Source organism: Carassius carassius, chromosome 17 (assembly GCF_963082965.1).
Source record: "Carassius carassius chromosome 17, fCarCar2.1, whole genome shotgun sequence".
NCBI classification, from domain to species: domain Eukaryota; kingdom Metazoa; phylum Chordata; class Actinopteri; order Cypriniformes; family Cyprinidae; genus Carassius; species Carassius carassius.
In genome coordinates this window covers 3,135,262-3,155,356 of record NC_081771.1, presented here as the reverse complement: position 1 = coordinate 3,155,356, position 20,095 = coordinate 3,135,262, and the positions used below count along the sequence as shown (strand labels likewise).

Below are 20,095 nucleotides of genomic sequence, written 5' to 3'. Positions count from 1 at the left end.
ACAATGTGCATAATGCAACATTAAATGTTTCAAACAGTAGCATGTTATACTGTACACCACATGACTGCATCACATCACATGCTAGATTCAATTAAACATTTTATATTTTTAGGGGGCCATTTTTTAAACACAGCTTTCTTATAAAGTTTCTTTCCTATTTTTTTTTTTTTTAGCAGAATTAAGTCTTAATATTTTATACAGTACAGTACATACTGTCGACAAGGACAGGTCCCGTAAACATAAGCGTACGGGCCAACCAAACGACCCAAGAAGAGTTTGGGACAAGAGTAGAGAAAGAGCGAGGATCAATATCGGTGTTGCATTTTCTAGATGGAGAGTGCTTCGCGACAAACTTCTTTTACTCGAGAGGTGAGTTGTTTTGATTCGTATCTTTACAGAAAATGTATGCTATTATAATGATCAACAAGATTAGTGTTATGGGGCATACATGCTAAGCGCATTGCATCGCGTCTCTAGACCTGCAAGAGGACGCGTCTGATACATAGTCTGAGTGCGCCTTTGCATTAACTTTGTATGTAATCTACTTGCGCAAATTTTTCCTCATCTTGTTTTCTCTCTTCTCTCACGGGGTGCGTTGGATGACTGTTTCTTGGTCTCTTCAACATTCGGGTAATAGTCATCCCGGCAACGCGGGTCCATGAATATTGTCTTGTGCATGAGCTGCCGGCTTGCTACTGGCAGATCTTCATATTTCTCGTCTAAAGGCGGTCACACACCGGATGAGAAGCGCTGCGCCGCTTCTAGGACATCTTGAGGTATCGCACACCGGATGCGCACATTCTATACGCACAAGCTCAATTTCCAGCTAATTTAATATAAAACTATGCAGATGGCGCTCTGTGGTGCGGCAGGAATTTGAACAGCATCCTGAGCCGTAGCTTGGCGCTGCGGACATACGCTGAGTGTCGCCGACGGTGTGCATACACTCATAGAGAATAATGTGTTCGAATTTTAAAGACGTGGCGCAGCCCTTCTCGTCCGGTGTGCGACCCCCTTAAAATAGATATAATGCCGGTTTTCAGGTTGGCTGTCAGTTGTCTGTCCTCTTCTGATGTGGCCAATGTGTCATCTTTAATGAGTCGCAGCGCAGGGAGAAGAGATGACGCGGTTCTGCTGATCTGTGATGTGACTGTCTCTTGGCATGCAGCATTGTAGCTGCGTTCAGATTTTAATTATAGTGTATGCTCTCTTTTAAACTAAATTATTTATAATTACTATTTTTACAAATACTTGAAAAAAAAATCTAAACGACGGTGGGGACGGTGTCATGGTGGGAAAGTGATGTAACCGGTGTTGTGGTTTTTAACCGTCTATTGCGGCAAGCTTAATCTAAATGTGCATTCACTTATCTTCTTGTCTCTCCTCTAGCATGCATGTGCATTAGTGGACCTCTAACTCTTGTGTAATCTGTTATTTGTACATCAGAGCACTTGGCAACTGACTTCCATCAGGCAGATGCTGTTGTTTTAATGTAAATAACTTTGTGCTTTTGGACCAATGGCGATGTAATCAATTAAAGATGAAGCCATTGGACCATCTGGATTATGATGGTGTACTATGAATTAGAATTTACAATTAATTTTTTCATTTTAGATTTCAGTCTACCATCTGGATTTTTAAAAGTACTGCATTTGTTTTGTTTTTTTTGCAAAAGGTTTGCATTTTCCTGTTGTAATGTATCTAAAGCACATCCTAAAAATGTTTCCTGTGAGGCATCGAGCCAAAGTAGGTGTGTAGAAGAGTCACCATCATTAGAACGGCCTGTGATGGAGATCTGCCTGCAGGACTGAAGATTACAATTTCTAGGGCAGGAAAAAGAGCAGATCTTTCCTGCTGAAGATGGGGGAGAGCAAAGCTCCAAAGGGCATCGCAAAACAGCATGGAAGAAGAGGAGAGTGGGAGGGAATGGAATGGCACCGTGCCACAGTTTGCTGAGCGAGACGACGGAGACCAAATGGATGGACAAGACTGTGATGATAAAAAGAGAAACCTCAACTTCATCTGACTTTGTCGACTAAAACACTTTTTCTTGGAAAGGCAACTCCGTTGTTTGGATTTGTACTCATAGATATTCATAAATTAAGCTTTTATATACATTTGAATACACTGAAACAATATCAATATTGTATATTCAAAATGTAAACAAATTAAGAGACAAATAGCAATAACAATAATGTATTATTATTATTATTATTATACATGTAAAAAAAGTACTCAAATAAATAAATAAATAAATAGTTTTTGCAAATCCTCTGATGGCTGGATAAAATGTGAATAATAATAATAATAATATTAATACTGTATTATTTATTGCAATAAATGAAATAAAATGAATGCTAACAATTAAAAATAAATATTATTAAATAATAATAATAATAATGTATTATTTATTGCAATAAATGAAATAAAAATAATGCTAACAAATAGATAAACATTATGAAACAATAATGATAATAATAATAATAATAATCTTTGTCAATCCAACAGCTGGACAAAATGTAATGACAAACTCATTAATTATTGAAGTTAATAAAAGGAATGATTCATGTCAGTCTTTAGAAATAAATAAATTATAAATACAATAAAATCAACATTCAATATTCTTTGAACCTCGATGGGTTTGTAAGTATTTTAATGTCTCTAGAGTTGCACAATAAGGGGATGAACACAGTATTGTTTGGAGTGTTTCTGGAGATGTGCAGGTGTGTGTGTATGAAGGAATCGAGCTCAGCACACTTTCTGAGTCTGACCCTGTGTTTCTCGGGCCAGCAGGGGTCACGAGGATGTCGGTGGGCCGCTGTCCCCTTGCCCCTTTTAATAATGAGCGATGTCCTCCAATTAGAGACATTGACAGCCCCTAAAGCAGCTAATCATTAATCACACGCCTGCCGTGCTTCTACCACACAAAATCACTCCTGATGTATGACTTCTCGTGCTCTTCTGTTCCTCCTCTCTCTCATTATACCTCCATTGCTCCTCTACTCATCCAGCGTCCTTCTGCACGCTGGGAAATCAATCAGCTGCAATGACCTTTCACTTATACAATCGAAAGGTTGTTACTGAGTAAATGATACATAAAACTATGGTGACATGTATATTTGTGTCACTGAGCAGAATTTAGTAGCTCAGAGGTTGCTCTTTCATAACTCAGAACACTTAAGAATCAACATCGTCTCATAGTTCTCCTAAAATCATTAATGTTTCTTCATAATCAAATTCATTGATGAGCTTTAAATTCACACAATGACTTATGCAAGGACACTAAACAAGCCAATGTGAAACAAAGACACTTATATAACACTTAAATAAATACATTACAAAAAAAACAATATCAAAATATTATATAAAATATATATTTAATGTTAATGAAGAGTTTTCATTTGAAAGAGCACATCACAAATAAAGATATCGGTCACTTACAGCATCAGAGTCGGCTTTGGAGTCGTAGTACTGGATGTCATTTTCCTAAAATAAAACAAAACACAAATATTAGTGACGTAAATATTTATGTAAAAATGATTGCCTTGAGGACCATTAATAACTTTCCAGCTCATGTCATTTCGATTTACCTGCCATCTGCATTATAGTTTTCATGTGAGACCAAAAAAAGAAAAAAGTAAAAAAGATCCTTATTAACTCATTAGTTTCCCAAGAAAATAAAGCAATAATGAAATTACAGGCCTGTCCTGAGGGCGCTTTCGTGAGACGGAATTCTCGTTTGTTTTGATGCTGTCTGTTGGGCTTTTTTTGTATTCACTGTTGCATGCACATCGTCTTTTTTGTTTGTTGAATTACACAAAGCAGAAAGACGGAGCCTTCTTTTAAAATAATAACTCACCGACACATGACACGACATGAGACTTCACCTGCCATTAGTTTCGACCAGATGATCATTAGAATCTTCATCAAAACTCACAGGAACACTCACTCACCCGAACATCATTTAATCATTTATATAGATGTTTAGCTGACAAGTGTCAGCCAGCCTATACTCATTTATTATAATTATTTATAATTTTATTATACTAAAAAAACATTTATTAATCAAAGTGAATGCTAGATTTGTCAATATACATATCATAAATACTGAGACACTGCATTTGTCATTAAAGATGAAAAAAACGAACATTTTGCAAGAAAATAGAAACAGGAGTACATAACAATAATAATAAATATTATTATAAAAAAAAATATATATATATATACATATTCTATTAAAATACAAATACAACATTTAATATAAATAATGTTAATTAATATTAAACTAACATAACTTTTGAAATAATATAAAGATAATATATTAGGCGAGGGGAAAATGTGTACGATGAAAATGGAAGCAGGATTGATGATAAAAAAATACATATATATATATATATATATAAATACATGAAGACAAAATTATTACAAATATAATGTTAAATATTAATTCATATCGAACATACGTAATTTTTTTCGAAATTGGAGCTAACATAAATGATTGCACCTCAGCAGACTGTCTCAGTAATTATTGCTTTAGAGTTGCATCATTTTTATCATTTATTTATTTTAATAGAATAGAAAAGAACGTTTTTACACCACTTCAATGGATACATGTTAGTATTTAATGTCAAATATAGTTCACATTAAATACTGACATATCTTCTCTTAAAAACCTGTCTGTGAAGTCTTGGCTGAGTAAATTAAACTTCGTGTCTAATATTGGACACACTATGAAGAGCACTTGAAATTCTTCCAAAAATTAAAAGAGAAGCATCCATGACAGGACAAGCTGAAGTAGACCAGAGTCTGTTCCCGGACATGATTTGACGTATTTGAGAGTTTGTGTAAATGCTGGGATCTGAATGGATCAGATGTGATGTGCTGCTTTAGTGGAGGACTGCTCATGTGTCCTGATGCCAGCTGATAGCCAGCGGTGGGACGTCTTACGGGGGTCTGTGTCTGATCTCCTCCGTCTCTCGCCTTTCCTCAGGGGGATCATCATATGGGGAAAAAGGTCAGCTTTCGTGGCTTTATCCACTGCTTTTTGAACAGCATATTATCATATGCTCTCATTAATTGTGATGCAAGTAGTATGCAACATTTCTGTGTGGAATGCATAAAATACTTTGCATATACACTGGTGGTCAAAGGTTTGGAACAATTACGATTATTTTTAGAGGTGCTGTATGTAGGATTGACACTGAGTGGTTGAACTAGGTATTGCAACCAAATTCAAAATATTGGAAAGGGTTTTTTCCTCAGACTTGACGCACACGCAGGTTGCCAGATTGACGACACCAACAGGAACGAGGGCACTTTACAATGAATGAAATGAAATATGCTGTGTTTTCCGCCAACTGGCAACCCGGGGTCCCAAAATACAATTGGGTAAACTGGCAGTGGGTGGGTTTCACAAACCAAAAAAGGAAATGACATCCGGCCCGGAACACACATTTTCAAAGGAGAAGAACTGACTGTAGCATTGTTTTACAGATAAACAAGTATGTTAACTTAGCATGTTTCCTAAATATCTACAAACATAGTATGGTATTTTTATGCTTTAGTAGAGTCAAAAACTTACAGCACATTTAAATGTTTTTAAAAGAGGTCTCGTCTGCTCACCAAGACTGCAGAAACAGTAATATTGTGAAATATTATTACAATTTCAAATAACTGTTTTCTATGTGAATATATACATTCAAATGTTTGGGGCAAGTGGTTTTCTAAATAATTACTTTTATTCAGCTAGGAAGTATTACATAGATCAAAGGTGACAGTAAAGACACATATAATGTCACTATTTCAAATGAATGCTGTTCTTTTAACTTTATATCCAAAGACTCCTGAAAAATGTGTCATAATTTCCATCCAATTCAGCTTTGCATCACAGGAATAAATAATAATATTTTAATTGTAATAATATTTATCAACATTACTGTTTTTACTGTATTTTTTACTGTATTTTATATAAATTCTGATATTTCTACAAATGTCCATTTTTCTTTTATCAACTGTTCACAATACAAAAAACATGAAAATAGGGTTTAAAGTTTTAGATCTTCTGACAAAAAAAACAACTAAATAATGCAATGTTGAAAAATATGAAAAACATTTGAAAATGTTAATTAAATATATAAATAAAATTTTAATGTATAAAATATGAAGCATATGATTTTAATCGTAATGTTTATTAAATATAAGATACAGATAATAAATATTACATCATATTTATATACATTTATTAACCATATCTTATAATACTATTTTAATATATACTACCCTATAAATACATTATTCTTTATATAAAATTAATAGATTAAAAGTATCTATAAATAGATCATACACACCCACACACTTAAAGGGTTAGTTCAGCCAAAAATGAAAATGATGTCATTAATGACTCACCCTCATGTCGTTCCAAACCCGTAAGACCTCCGTTCATCTTCGGGACACAGTTTAAGATATTTTAGATTTAGTCCGAGAGCTTTCAGTCCCTCCATTGAAAATGTGTGTACTGTCTACTGTCCATGTCCAGAGGCCCCCAATAACAAAGATGACACGTCAGCAGCGTCACTGCAGTCTCGTGAACGCACTCACAACAGACCCGGAAGAGAAGACAATGCTGAATAAAGTCGTAGTTTTTGCTATTTTTGGACCAAAATGTTTTTTCGATGCTTCAGAATATTCTAACTGACCCTCTGATGTCACATGGACTACTTTGATGATGTTTTTCTTACCTTTCTGGACATGGACAGTAGACCATACACACAGTTTCAATGGAGGGACTGAGAGCTCTCGGACTAAATCTAAAATATCTTAAACTGTGTTCTGAAGATAAACGGAGGTCTTACTGGTTTGGAACGACATGAGGGTGAGTTATTAATGACTATTAATAACTAAGCCTTTAATGCTGTGTAAATATTTTAACCAGTTGTAGTACAAATAAAAATACATATTTAGATTTATTTATAGGGTAAAATTATAACTTCAATTCATAAATTTAAGTCTTTTAACAAACCACTGTCAACAGAAACCTAAAAAAAAAAAAAAAAAAAAAAAAACTTAATATTTACTGTATGCGCATTGTGCATTACGACATGCCAAAAATCTTTAGGAGAAAGAAAAACAAGGCGAGAAAAGAAAGGATTTTTAAAAAAAAGAGTTACTGAATTTATTCTGACATGTTTTGCTTATACCAGAGCACAGCAAAATCCATTGTTAAATCCATTATTTACACATATGTTAATAAGGCACACGTTTTGTAGAATGAAGTGAAGGAGAGAGGTGGAGAGGAGAGGAGAAAGGAGAAGAGGAGACAAGAGGAGAGGAGAAGAGATTAGGAGAAGAGAGGAGAGGAAGAGAGGTGGGGATGAGGAGGAGAGGAGAAGAGAGAAGTAGAGGAGAAGAAGAGAGGAGAGGAGAGAGGTGGAGATGAGGAGGAGAGGAGAGGAGGAGAGGAGAAGAGGAGACAAGAGGAGAGGAAAAGAGAGGAGGAAAGGAGATGAGAGAGGAGGAGAGGAGGGTAGAAGAGAGGAAAGGTGGAGAAGAGAGGAGAATTTATTCTGACATGTTTTGTTTATACCAGTGTACAGCAAAATGCACTGTTAAATCCATTATTTACACATATGTTAATAAGGCACACGTTTTGTAGAATGACCCTTATACTGTGCAAAGGTCACACGCTCTCACAAGGAGATAGGAGAGGAGGATAGATGAGGAAAGGAGAGGAGAAAGGACAGGAGGAGAGGAGAGGAGGAGAAGAAGAGAGGAGAGGAGTGAGGTGGAGATGAGGAGGAGATGAGGAGGAGAGGAGGAGAAGAGGAGGAAAGGAGATGAGAGAGGAGAGGAGAATAGAGGAGGAGAAGAGAGAAGGAGAAGAGAGGAGTAGAGGAGAGGAGAGAGGAGAGAGGAGGAGAGGAGGGTAGAAGAGAGGAAAGGTGGAGAGGAGAGGAAAAAGGAAAGGAGGAGAGGAGAAAGGAGAAGAGAAGGAGAGGTGGAGGTGAGAGGAGAGAGGAGGAGAAGAGATGTGAAGAGGAGAAAGGAGAAGAGGAGGAGGGGAGCGGTGGAGAGGAGAGGAGAAAGGAAAGGAGGAGAGAAGGAAGGAGAAGAGGAGGAGAGGAGAGGTGGAGATGAGGGTACAAGAGAGGAGAGGTGGAGAGGAGAGGTGAGAGGGATGGAGGAGAGAAGAAAGGAGAAGAGGAGGAGAGGAGAGGTGGAGGTGAGAGGAGAGAGGAGGACAGGAGAGGAGAGAGGAAAGGAGGAGAGAAGAAAGGAGAAGAGGAGGAGAGGAGAGGTGGAGGTGGAGGTGAGAGGAGAGAGGAGGAGAGGAGATGTGAAGAGGAGAAAGGAGAAGAGGAGGAGGGGAGAGGTGGAGAGGAGAGAGGAGTAGAGAAGAGAGGAGGAGAGGATACAGATGGAGATGAGAGGAGAGAGGATGAGAGGAGAGAGTTGGAGAGAAGAGGACAGAAGAGGAAAGTGGAGGAGAGGGGAGGAGTGGATGGGCGGCAGCAGACTCTATTAATAGAAGTTCTCTGCAGAGACAATCCCTCTGGCGGAGTGTGGGTGTTTCTAGTGAGCCAGTGGGCTGCAGTGTGTGTGTGTGTGTGAACTGTAAACATGTGAACTGTGATCTTACAGTCGTGCAGCAGCTCAGCACAAGCGCTCCGTCCTCACACACCTGTGCTCAACACACTAACACACCTGCCACTAGCCCCAACAATGGACTATGATACTGTACCATAGTATGTGAGTATGGTAATCCATCATAAGTATACCATGGTATTTAATTCAGGGTTTCTAACATGATCTAAAACCAAAAATAAACCTATAAAAACTGAAATTAAATAACTTTTAGAAATGTAACTGTATTTTCATTCAGCTAGTTGCCAAAGCCAAATTAAAATGATATTATCATATCACTAGGATGCCATAGCATTTACTTTTCCAGGTCATATTTCACCCCCAAATCTAAAGAAAAAATAAGAAAATAAGAAATAATATATTTATATTTAAAGATAATATATTTATATATCTCACTGTTTGGAAATCCCATACTGAATTAATATATATATATTTTTACTTTATGTCTGTTCCAAGTTGGAAAAATTAAATAATTATATAAATAATTAAAATAATTATCTATAATGTAATATTATAATATTAAATAATTATATTTATTAATATGTATTATATGAAACCCAATTATATCCTATTAATTGTTTTTTAAATACAATATTATTCTATTAAATTATAAAACAGGGTGAATAGAAACAGCTTGAGCATAATATTCTTATTATATATTTCAACATTTAATAAATATGTATTACATGTAAAAAGATTATAATATTAAAGTATAATACACACCGAAACAGACTGGCTATAGCATTCCCTCAATATCCCACCTGATAGTGATTCGATCCTGAAATGGTTCCTTGTTTGTGATTTGATTCTACATTACATATTCTAATCAATTCCAAAAATAAATGGAAAAAATGACAGAGCAGAATATAAATTAGGAATCACTTCTCTAAGCAAGTACAGTAAGTGTTCCCGGGATACTCGAGTCCATCGTGTCCATCTGTTCTGACCGCTCTGTTTCCACTCCCTCCGTCCCTTCACAATGACCACACATTCATACAGAGGCCTATTTACAGTTTTCTGGCATTTAACAAGAAATATAAAATCACATTTTAATTCACCATAGTATTACATGAAAGACTAGAAGGATGGATGATGTTAGTTTAGAAAACACCACAAATCAATTCCAATGTGTTTTACGGCCAACAGAAATGCAAATGGATTGAATAAGTCTCCATTTTACTAATTTAAATTGATTGTATAAAATAAAACTGTGACAAAATGCTCAAGACCTGTGTTGCATTTACTCATTTTAATTAACTAGACCGAGCAAGCAGCAAACCCATTTCTCAGTGTGTGCATTTGTCCTGCCAAACGCTTGCAGCTTGGCTGCGTGCGAGTCAAATGTAGTAAAATGACAACAGTCAATAAAACAATTACAAATGAAATCTCAGCCGCTTCCGTTCAGCACTCCTCAGCCTGCGATTAGAGGCGTGCTGCTGGCGGTCAGCTTCTGTTGCTATAGAAACAAGCATCTTTGTTCCACATCCATAATAATGCTGATTTGTCCTTTCATTTCAACATGTTTCACCTTTTTGTCATTTCTCTGATTCTCCGATTCGACAGGTGGGTCTTACAGATGTACAAATTCTGTCATCATTTAGATGCCCTCATGTTGTTCTTGTCAGAAACCCAACTTTTCTTTACTGTTCTTTTCTTTTCTTTTGTTAAAGGAAACTAAGGTCCAACGTTTGGAAACAACACCTGAAAGCAGAACAACCTAGACTTTCCGTTTTCCTCAGAAGAAAGAAAATCATACAGGTTTGGAAAAAACATCAGGGAGAGCAAATAATGGCAGTATTTCCTTCCATAACTAGTTGAGCTGCTTGTTTCATGCTTGACTGGTATAGCTGTAATGGATGACCAGTGATTTTTTTCCACCAGCAGGGGGAGATGTACTCTATTAACCAGCAGACACTTGTTAGGATCAGCATAAAATACTACTCAGACTAAATCTGCATTATGAGGTCAAACTGACTCAATACATTCACAAAAATGTGTAGTATACAACTAGAGCACATGGAAGACTGTATCCAATGATGCAATGCACTTGACTAGCTATATTTTCAGGAAAAGACAGATGTTTAAAATAGTGCTGTCAAACGATTAATCGCGATTAATCACATCCAAAATCAACGTTTTTGGTTACATAATATGTGTGTGTACTGTGTATATTTATTATGTATATATAAATACACACATATGCATGTATATATTTAAGAAAAAAAAGAATATATAAGTTATATGAATATAAATATATACATGTAAATATTTTCTAAATATATACTATATGTGTATGGAAGTACTTGCACATATATTATGTACACAAAACACAAAAACCTTTTATAGTGCATGCAATTAATCATTTGACAGTTTTAATGTTCTTATTCTTGAGTCATTATTTAATAAGATTTGAAAGTGACTTTTTACTGTTTTTTTTGCTTTTTGTTTTTTTTTAAAAATCATGGTATATAATATAATTATTTCATAAGACTTTAAAGAGTAAAGACATTTTAAAAGTAAAAATGTATTATGTAAAAAATTTATTAATACAAAAAAGTAAAGAGATTTAAAATGCAAAAATATCTCCCTGAATTATAAAACAAAACATCTTGCTGACTTAAAAAAAGTCTTATATAATTATTTGATCAGACTACAGAGTTAAAACATAAATAGATGTAAAATATGTATATACATATAAAATATATCTCAAAAAAAAAAAAATGAAACATTTGATTTTACATAAAGCATGCTGACATCCTATTTTTAAAAACCAAGTAGACACTATGCAGAAAACAATGTGCTTGTTCTCCATTGCAAACATTGCCACACATAAATGATCTGACACCTGCGACAAACCACAAATTACAAGCTGCTATTTATCAATTAATACATACGCTGTATCAATTAATACACATGGACTCAAATGATCACATCTTTCAAAGACTCTTCTGAATGCGGCTCAAGTCATTTCATCATCTCCATCCACATACATACACAGCAGCCTTTCATGACGGCCTCAGACACCTCAACATTAAAATTACGAACGATCTCTGTGTTATCCATGGAGACAGCTTAGAACGGAGCCCATATCTCCTCCAGACACATGCTAATTAGTTTATAATTACAGCACACACACACACACACAGATGCCGAACCCCCCGATCTGATCTCTAAAACACACATTGCACAGTACGCAAGCCATTTATTTAAGGAATCTGATGGATTTAAGAGTAAAACGGGATATTCACCTAGAGTATGAATGGGAAATCGGCGGGATTTGATTCTGTCCATCAAACGTAGATTAGATTTCATTCTGGGAGCAAAAGAGGCGGAGCAAGAAAATATTATAAAAATAGAATTGCTTCTGGGTGTTGTGAAATGCAATACTGCTATAAAACTTCTAAATCAATCACAAACTGAGAAGTGTCTTACCAGGGTTGTTATTGGTAATTTAAAGTGAAGTAAAGTAAAGGGCAGGTTAAAAATAAGAGGCATCTGAAAAGTAAAGTCATTTCAGAGGTGGAGCAAGTTACATTCATGAAAAATAACATAAACAATAAGAATATACAATGACTATAAATACCAGGAATGTTGGAAAAAAGTAAAAAGAGTAATTTATTATTTCAAACTGGGATCTGAAGTTTCAGAAGTGATATACAAATAAACTGCAATTTTCAGCACTTTGCACTAATAATATAAAATTAAATATTAATAGTTTTAAATAAACATGATTATAAATACTTAAAATGTATAATTTATATTTATAGAACAATAATAATAATAATAATTATATATATATATATATATATATATATATATATATATATATAAAGTGGTTTATAAAAGTGGTTTTCTATACATACAGTAGAAAGCATATTAAATGGAAGTAAAGTGTCTCTTTTGATGTTTCAAATAACTTTTGTGAAAATAAAATGTCAAAATATGGGTGAAATAATGTTCCATCGTCATTCAGGATAGCTGACAAATTTATGTAACATTTTTTTACTTCTATATAAAAGAAAGAATAAAAGAAAAAGTGACAAAATATAAAAGAAAAGCGATCATACAGAATTTTATTTTAAATGATTCAAAACTTCTTGCTGAAAAATGGGTAAAAAATGAGTAAAAGTGGCAAAGATTGGAAAATCTTTCGGTTTCACATTCATTCGTGAATGTGTTTCTTTGTGACAATAAGAGGGATTTGTGATTTCTTTATCATCTGTATACATCGACAAATAGTTTACAATAAAACCAGGAATATATGAAGAAAGTAAACGAGTAAAGTTTAAAGAATTACTGCACCACATTCCTGTCAGAAAAACTTCAATAGTGCAGATCCGCTCGTGTTTAAAGTTTAATGTGCAGTTGTTTTGTTTCCTGAATATATCAAAACGTTGCATGCTTTATTCTGTCTGACAGACGACTCGTCTATAGATTGTAGTGGTTGGCGTTTGAAAGAAAGACAAAGTGACAGGAAGACAGAGAAACGGTGAGATCTGCTCACTCATACAGCAGGTGATTCTCAGAAGAGCCTGACTTCACATCAAACCCATTACATTTCCTCATTACAGCACAGCTACGATGGAGAGAGAGATGTGAATGTACTGAATCCAGTAAGAAAGAGGTCTGATTTAACTCTTCGGCACTTTGTAAGCGGTCTATCTTCTCATCTCAGCGTTTCACGCATATCACAAACCAAACCAGGAAGCTATGGCTGAAATCACTAATAAATATATTTCTTTTTACATTTGAATTTATTTCAGTCAGTGTTGGTTTTATTTCAAGTAATAATTTATTTGTTTGTAATGGTAATTTATTTCTTGCTTCTGGAAATCACCAGATTTGGTCAAGTTTACCAGGTTAGCACCTCAAAAAAACTTAAAGAGTTTCAACCGAGGCATTAAGCAGCAAGTAAACCAGTTATTAATATTCTGCTTGGTTTTCCAGGTTATGCCAGAATAATTATGTGAAATAATCAGTATTTAATACATACTGTCCAGGAAGCCTGTTTAGAATTTTTATTGCAATTCCATTCCTTCACATTAAGTGACAAATAAATTACAACTTTATAGACAATAACACAAGCATTCACGGTCCATTTGAACAGCTATAATTTGGGGTATTTTTTAAATAACTCAATGGGAAATAAAGCAGTTGACTGGAACATGAAAAGTTATTCATTTTACTACTTTACATTTACATACACTTTTGTATGAGAGACACTAGATTTTATTATTATGAAAATATTAGGTGTGCCGTAAAATGGCATTATAATGAGTGTCAAACACTGTATCGATGTGTCATTCTTCATTTAAAACAGTATTATTTAAAATCCCTATCCTTTTATGAGTCTTTCCTCCTTTCTCCTTCATGACCTGTTTTTCTTACACCTTATTTCCTTCTAATTTCCTTCAGATCATTGGAGCTGCAGGCAGCACAATCGCTCTGTGAATATTCCAATCCTCCGATAAGGCAAGGGAATGCTGTCCTGTTGCATCATGGGTAAAATGGTTGTCTATTGCAGTGGTTCCCAAACTTTTCCATTCCACGACCCACCTAGACAAGTGTAATATATTTCACGACCCACCAAAATATTAAAAAAAAAAAAAAAAAACAACGAGTGAAATTACTTTAAACCTAATCTTACTTAAAATTTTTATGACAGAAATTAAGTATTTAAGAAAAATAACCATTTTATTTTAGAGTACAACTGAAAATTTCACTACAAATTTACAAGTTTTAATTTTTGTTTACTGGCGTTAAAATATGTAGTGTCCATAAAAACGTGAAGCAGGCTCACTCCAGTGAAGTGTGATCTGCGCTGCTGTGTTTTGTTGCATTCATGATCCTTCCGTGTGTGTCGGCGAGAACGGAGCACAATCCAACACTTTTTTAGAAAAGCATAAGAAGCAAAGCAGAACTATCTAAAACAGTTTGGAGATTAAAATAATTGTGAAATAGGTAAAAAAAGACCGATTGAACCTTTTAATGACATTGCTCTGAGACCTTCAAAACACGCAACGCACACGGACTTAATTGCAATTTGAAAATCACACTAAGGATATTGCAGTTCATTATTAATGTTGGTGGGCTATATCGTTGTGATGAGTGGGTTCCCAGTTCCCGCCTCCTTCTTCCTGTGATTGTGAAGATTTTAATGTTTTACACTGGTGCCGAAGCCAGGGAGGAAGGAGGGGCGCGCTGCCGAAGATCCTTCGCCGCTGGGGTGAATCCGCAGTGCCATCGAGCAGGGCGAAGGAGTCTGCCGCCGAGGGTGCTCGATGTGGTGGGCTGGAGTGAGTTGCCGGGGGGGGGGGGGGGGGGGCGAACTCACTCCAGCCCACCGCCTCGATGACTCCTTCGTGGAAAGAGGTGGGAACCGGCGGACAATCAAACAAAGTTTTAATAACCAAATAAACACAAAACAGCGCGACAGCCCCTCTCGGATGACTGCCGTGCACAAATAAAAAACAAACACAAAATAAAACCCAGGCCTGGTCCTCTCTCGTCCTTCACTGTCATCGCTCCTCTTTTGTATCTTTCCGATCTCCTCCGTGGTTCTTGAGACCGGTGAGTGTTGCTCATTTCCCAATCACTCCACCGGCCTAGCTCTGTTCCCATGGCACTAGGCCCCGCCCCACTCGTCACATTCGTGCAGCCCTAGACTGAACTGTGTTAGTGTCTGTGTGTCATTGAAACGCAAAATTAGCTGCAGCCAAGTGACTTTGTGCGACCCACCTTGTTCCATTCCGTGACCCACGAGTGGGTCGCGACCCACAGTTTGAAAACCCCTGGTCTATTGTACTGTGAAAGGGCTCCACTAAGGAGTCTGTGTCTAGCAGCAGATAAAATCATAACACGGCATGGACACACTGCTTGATAACAGCACGGTTCACAGCAACACACACACAGACTGCAACAAGCTTAAACTGATCTGCATAAGTGTTTTAACGACCAAAGACGAATATCAAAAGTCAAAACAGCCCAACCACAACCATCTATGATAATCTGCTCTCTAGATACGGATCAAGTCTCTCCTTTAGTGGGATTTGTTCTCTAGTTCATTGTCTTCCAGGAAGAAATCACAGGTATGTTGTGTAAATGAATGATAATTAGGGTTATGGGTTTGTTCAAATCACTCTAAATATGCGTCACAAAAATTATAAAATACTGGTGCATCTCAATAAATTAGAATGTCGTGGAAAAGTTCATTTCAGTAATTCAGCTCAAATTGTGTAAACTTCGGTGAGAACCGAAGGCCTTATGAGGACTGTAAAGCAAAATCGATTCAAGAATTTGGACTGAGGCTGGGGTCAAGGCATCGCCTTAGAGGGAAGTCGTGGCCTAATGGTTAGAGAGTCGGACTCCCAATCGAAGGGTTGTGGGTTCGAGTCTCGGGCTGGCAGGAATTGTGGGTGGGGGGAGTGCATGTACAGTTCTCTCTCCACCTTCAATACCACGACTTAGGTGCCCTTGAGCAAGGCATTGAACCCCCAACTTCTCCCCGGGCGCTGCAGCATAAATGGCTGCCCACTGCTCTGGGTGTGTGTTCACAGTCTGTGTGTGTGCACTTCGGATGGGTTAAATGCAGAGCACAAATTCTGAGTATGGGTCACCATACTTGGCTGAATGTCACGTCACTTTCATCAAGAGCCACCACGCACAGCAGTGTCAAGGAATTTGCTGAACCACAGACAATGTCAGAGGTGTCTTACCTGGGCGAAGAAGAACTAGACTGTTGCCCATTGGTCCAAAGTCCTCTTTTCAGATGAGAGCAAGTTTTGTATTTCATTTGGAAAAAAAGGTCCTAGAGTCTGGAGGAAGGGTGGAGAAGCTCATAGCCCAAGTTTCTTGAAGTCCAGTGTTAAGTTTCCACAGTCTGTGATGATTTGGGGTGCAATGTCATCTGCTGGTGTTGGTCTATTGTGTTTTTTGAAAACCAAAAATTTTGGAGAACTTCATGCTTCCTTCTGCTGACCAGGTTTTTGAAAATTTTCATTTTCCAGCAGGATTTGGCACCTGCCCACACCGCCAGAAGAACCAAAAGTTGGTTAAATGCCATGGTGTTGGTGTGCTTGACTGGCCAGCAAACTCACCAGACCTGAACCCCAGAGAGAATCTATGGGCTATTGTCAAGAGGAAGATGAGAAACAAAAGACCAAAAATTGCAGATGATCTGAAAGCCACTGTCAAAGAAACCTGGGCTTCCATTCCACCTCAGCAGTGCTACAAACTGATCACCTCCATGCCACGGTGAATTGAGGCAGTAACTAAAGCAAAAGGAGCCTCTACCAAGTATTGAGTACATGTACAAGTAAATGACCAAATTATGGGTCTTATGAAGTATTCTAATTTGTTGAGATAGTGAATTGGTGGGTTTTTGTTAAATGTGAGCCAAAATCATCACAATTAAAAGAACCAAAGACTTAAACTACTTCAGTCTGTGTCCACTGAATTTATTTAATACACGAGTTTCAGAGTTGAATTACTGAAATAAATTCTAATTTATTAAGATGCACCTGTAATATCACTACACATTAACCATAACATGTTTCAGTTTTTCCAGAAATCCCATCCAAAAGTGTTTTATTTACTAAAAAAACTTATAGTAGAGAACAATTTTCTTACTGTGTCAAAATGTGCCAAAACAGTACCAGTCCAATAACTTTGAATGTGGATAACAGATACAAAATAAAATAATTAAATACTGGTTTCAAAAATACATCAAATAAAGCCAATCTCAGTCATAAACAATGTTATCAGAATCAATAATAAAAAGCTTTAAAGTGCCCCTATTATGGGTAATGAAAGGTTCATATTTTGGTTTTGGGAGTCCCCAACAACAGGTTGACATGCATGCAAGGTCAAAAACACTTTCATTCTCTTATAATATGCATTTATTTTTACCCAATTATTCAACAACTCCCAAACGATTCGATCAACAATTCATTTTTCCAAACCCCTCCTTTGCGGGATGCTACTCTGTGGTAATTGGTCCGATTGGTCTCTTTCATCACTTCTGTAATGACTGATAAATCAGTGTTTGTGAGCGCAGTGCTGCTTTGTTTACAGCATTACCAGGGAAACCGCTATTTTTACCGCTCCAAAAGCAGACCCTAATGGCAAAGAATGAATTTGCTTTTTTAGTCAGACCAACATGAAAAGACCAAAAAGTGGGCGGGAACTATACTAATATTTCATGTTGTTTTAAAAACGACTCGTTTCAATGATTCAGAGTCGACTCTTTCTTCTGAGAGACAATAACTTTATACACGGTGCACTTTCAGATTTAAAACTTTGCAGGATGTTTTCATTCATTAGAGCTGTGTTACACACTGCATGAAAAGTAATTTTCCATAAATCCATAATAGAGGCACTACAATTATTATTATTTTATTTTTTGTTTTTAATTTCCTAATTATTAATTATAAAACAGATACATTTTTGGCAAATGTAACATTTCAACAAACAATAAAAAATGAAATGTAAAAAAAAATAAAAAATGAAATGTTTAAAAAAGTAGTTAGAGTGAAGCAGTAAAAAAGAAGAAATAATAAAGCTATAAGTATCTATCCTTTAACAATGGTCCAAAAATGTAACTACGTAATAAATTTTTGATGCCAACTTTAAGAAACACAACTAATAAACAGATCACAACAGCATTAAGAGCACTGATGCATTACACACTAAATGCATCTTTCCTCACTATTTTAGAAATCTTGTCCTACAATTGTAAATTTTTCCCCTCTTTCTATCCTTATTTAAAAATGCTTTTAAATGAGCGCTTTTCTGAGAGAGAGCCAAAGAGCCGCTGGCCCTCTTCAGAGCCGTCCTGAGAGTGGCCAATCAACAATCAGCCGCTGTCGCCATAACCCTGTTATTTGCGACCCCATAATCATTTCCATCAAAAAGCAGCGATGTCCATAAAATCTGCAGACAACATCCACATCACAGGCAACCTTTTAGAGAGGATACACATCGAGTCAAGGACACTGAGAGAAAGAGAGTGTGAAATATTGATGCATGTCAGTCCAGATGCACATTTAATACACATATGCACTGACCAGACCAACACATAACCAGATCATACACACACACACACACACCACAATCACCATGCAAATGGCTTGTAAAAATTTCCCAGGGATATCATTTACAATTGAAAAGTGTGAATGTGCTCAAAACGTCCAGCAATATGGAAGGGGCGAAATTGTTATCTGTCATACAAGCACAAACATATTTATACATACGACAGCCGCTCAAATGGCTGTCAAAACAGGTTTTCCCTTGAATGTTGTCTGTTTTTACACTCTCTTCCAGCAAGAGCCAAAGAAAACCAAACATTTTGCGAATTATAAAAAAAAAAAAAACATCATGAAGATGAAAAAAAAAACAATGTCATATAAAGCAGATTATTTCAGTTTTTAAATATTTTAGTTGTGTTGTAATTAAAATTGTACTCATAAATACAAAAACGAAAAATGAAATGTTTTATATACAAATTTAAAAATATCTATTTTAAAAAATATCACATAATTACATAGAGATAAATAGTCATTAAGAAATAATAAAATTATATAGAAATTATGCCAATTTATAATTTATCAATAAATAAATATGAAAAATAAATATGAAAAAAATTATACATTAAAAAAGTTTAAAACTACTATATCCTTTTAAAACTGTCCAATTATTTGACAATGTAATCCAATAAATGTAAGCAAACATTACTTTGGAGAATCACCCACATACGGTTGATCTGCCTTCATAATAGTGATGTCCTCAAAACTCTAAAGATACACAAAAATAAAAGTGGTTTAATTACATTAGTAGCTTAAGATGTTATGAATGACCGACAGGCTGTTGCTATGTTGCTTTTCTTACAGATTTTCTGTTCTCTACCCTTTCAAAAATATACCGTGGTAACATTATGATGATATCAGATGGTAGTACTTTGGTTCTTTGATATATTCCTAAGAACTGAAATTCAAGTGTTACAGTATTTATTAAAGAATATGAAGATACATATTCAAAACATCATGGTAGCACCATACTTTTTTGAACAGTAAGTATTTATTTAAATACAGTATGATATTAATAGGATTTATCAGCTGTACCATAAAGCTACGGTTACTGCTTTTAATAAAAAAGGTATAAGCAATGGAAGTTTTGAACGACGCCTTCTTAGCAAACATCACTGTAAATTGTATTTTGGGAATTTAAAAAACATCTTGCAGCAAAAATCACTTTTAAAAGGATCTAAATCCACACAAAACATCCATAAAGATTCAGACACATGAGTCTATAAAATAAGCAATGACAGATAAATTATGTTTCATTATAAGTCATTTCAGTTTAGTTTTTAGTGTGGCACAGAAGCAAGCATGAACGACGCCGGATGATAAACAAAAGACAAAAAGCTCATGCTGCATGAAAAACAGGTCCCAAGTCTTCA

At 35.8% G+C, this 20,095-nt stretch overlaps 1 protein-coding gene across 3 annotated transcripts in view; it reads right to left on the bottom strand.

The window, feature by feature from the left end:
- The window catches only part of LOC132160759 (voltage-dependent calcium channel subunit alpha-2/delta-2-like), a 302,784-nt gene that overhangs the window by 73,061 nt on the left and 209,628 nt on the right, over positions 1-20,095 (bottom strand). For all 3 annotated transcript variants that reach the window (XM_059570442.1, XM_059570440.1, XM_059570441.1), the window contains exon 5: positions 3,442-3,486. In XM_059570442.1, the coding sequence (XP_059426425.1) occupies positions 3,442-3,486 (45 nt within the window). The remainder of the gene's footprint in view (positions 1-3,441; positions 3,487-20,095) is intronic.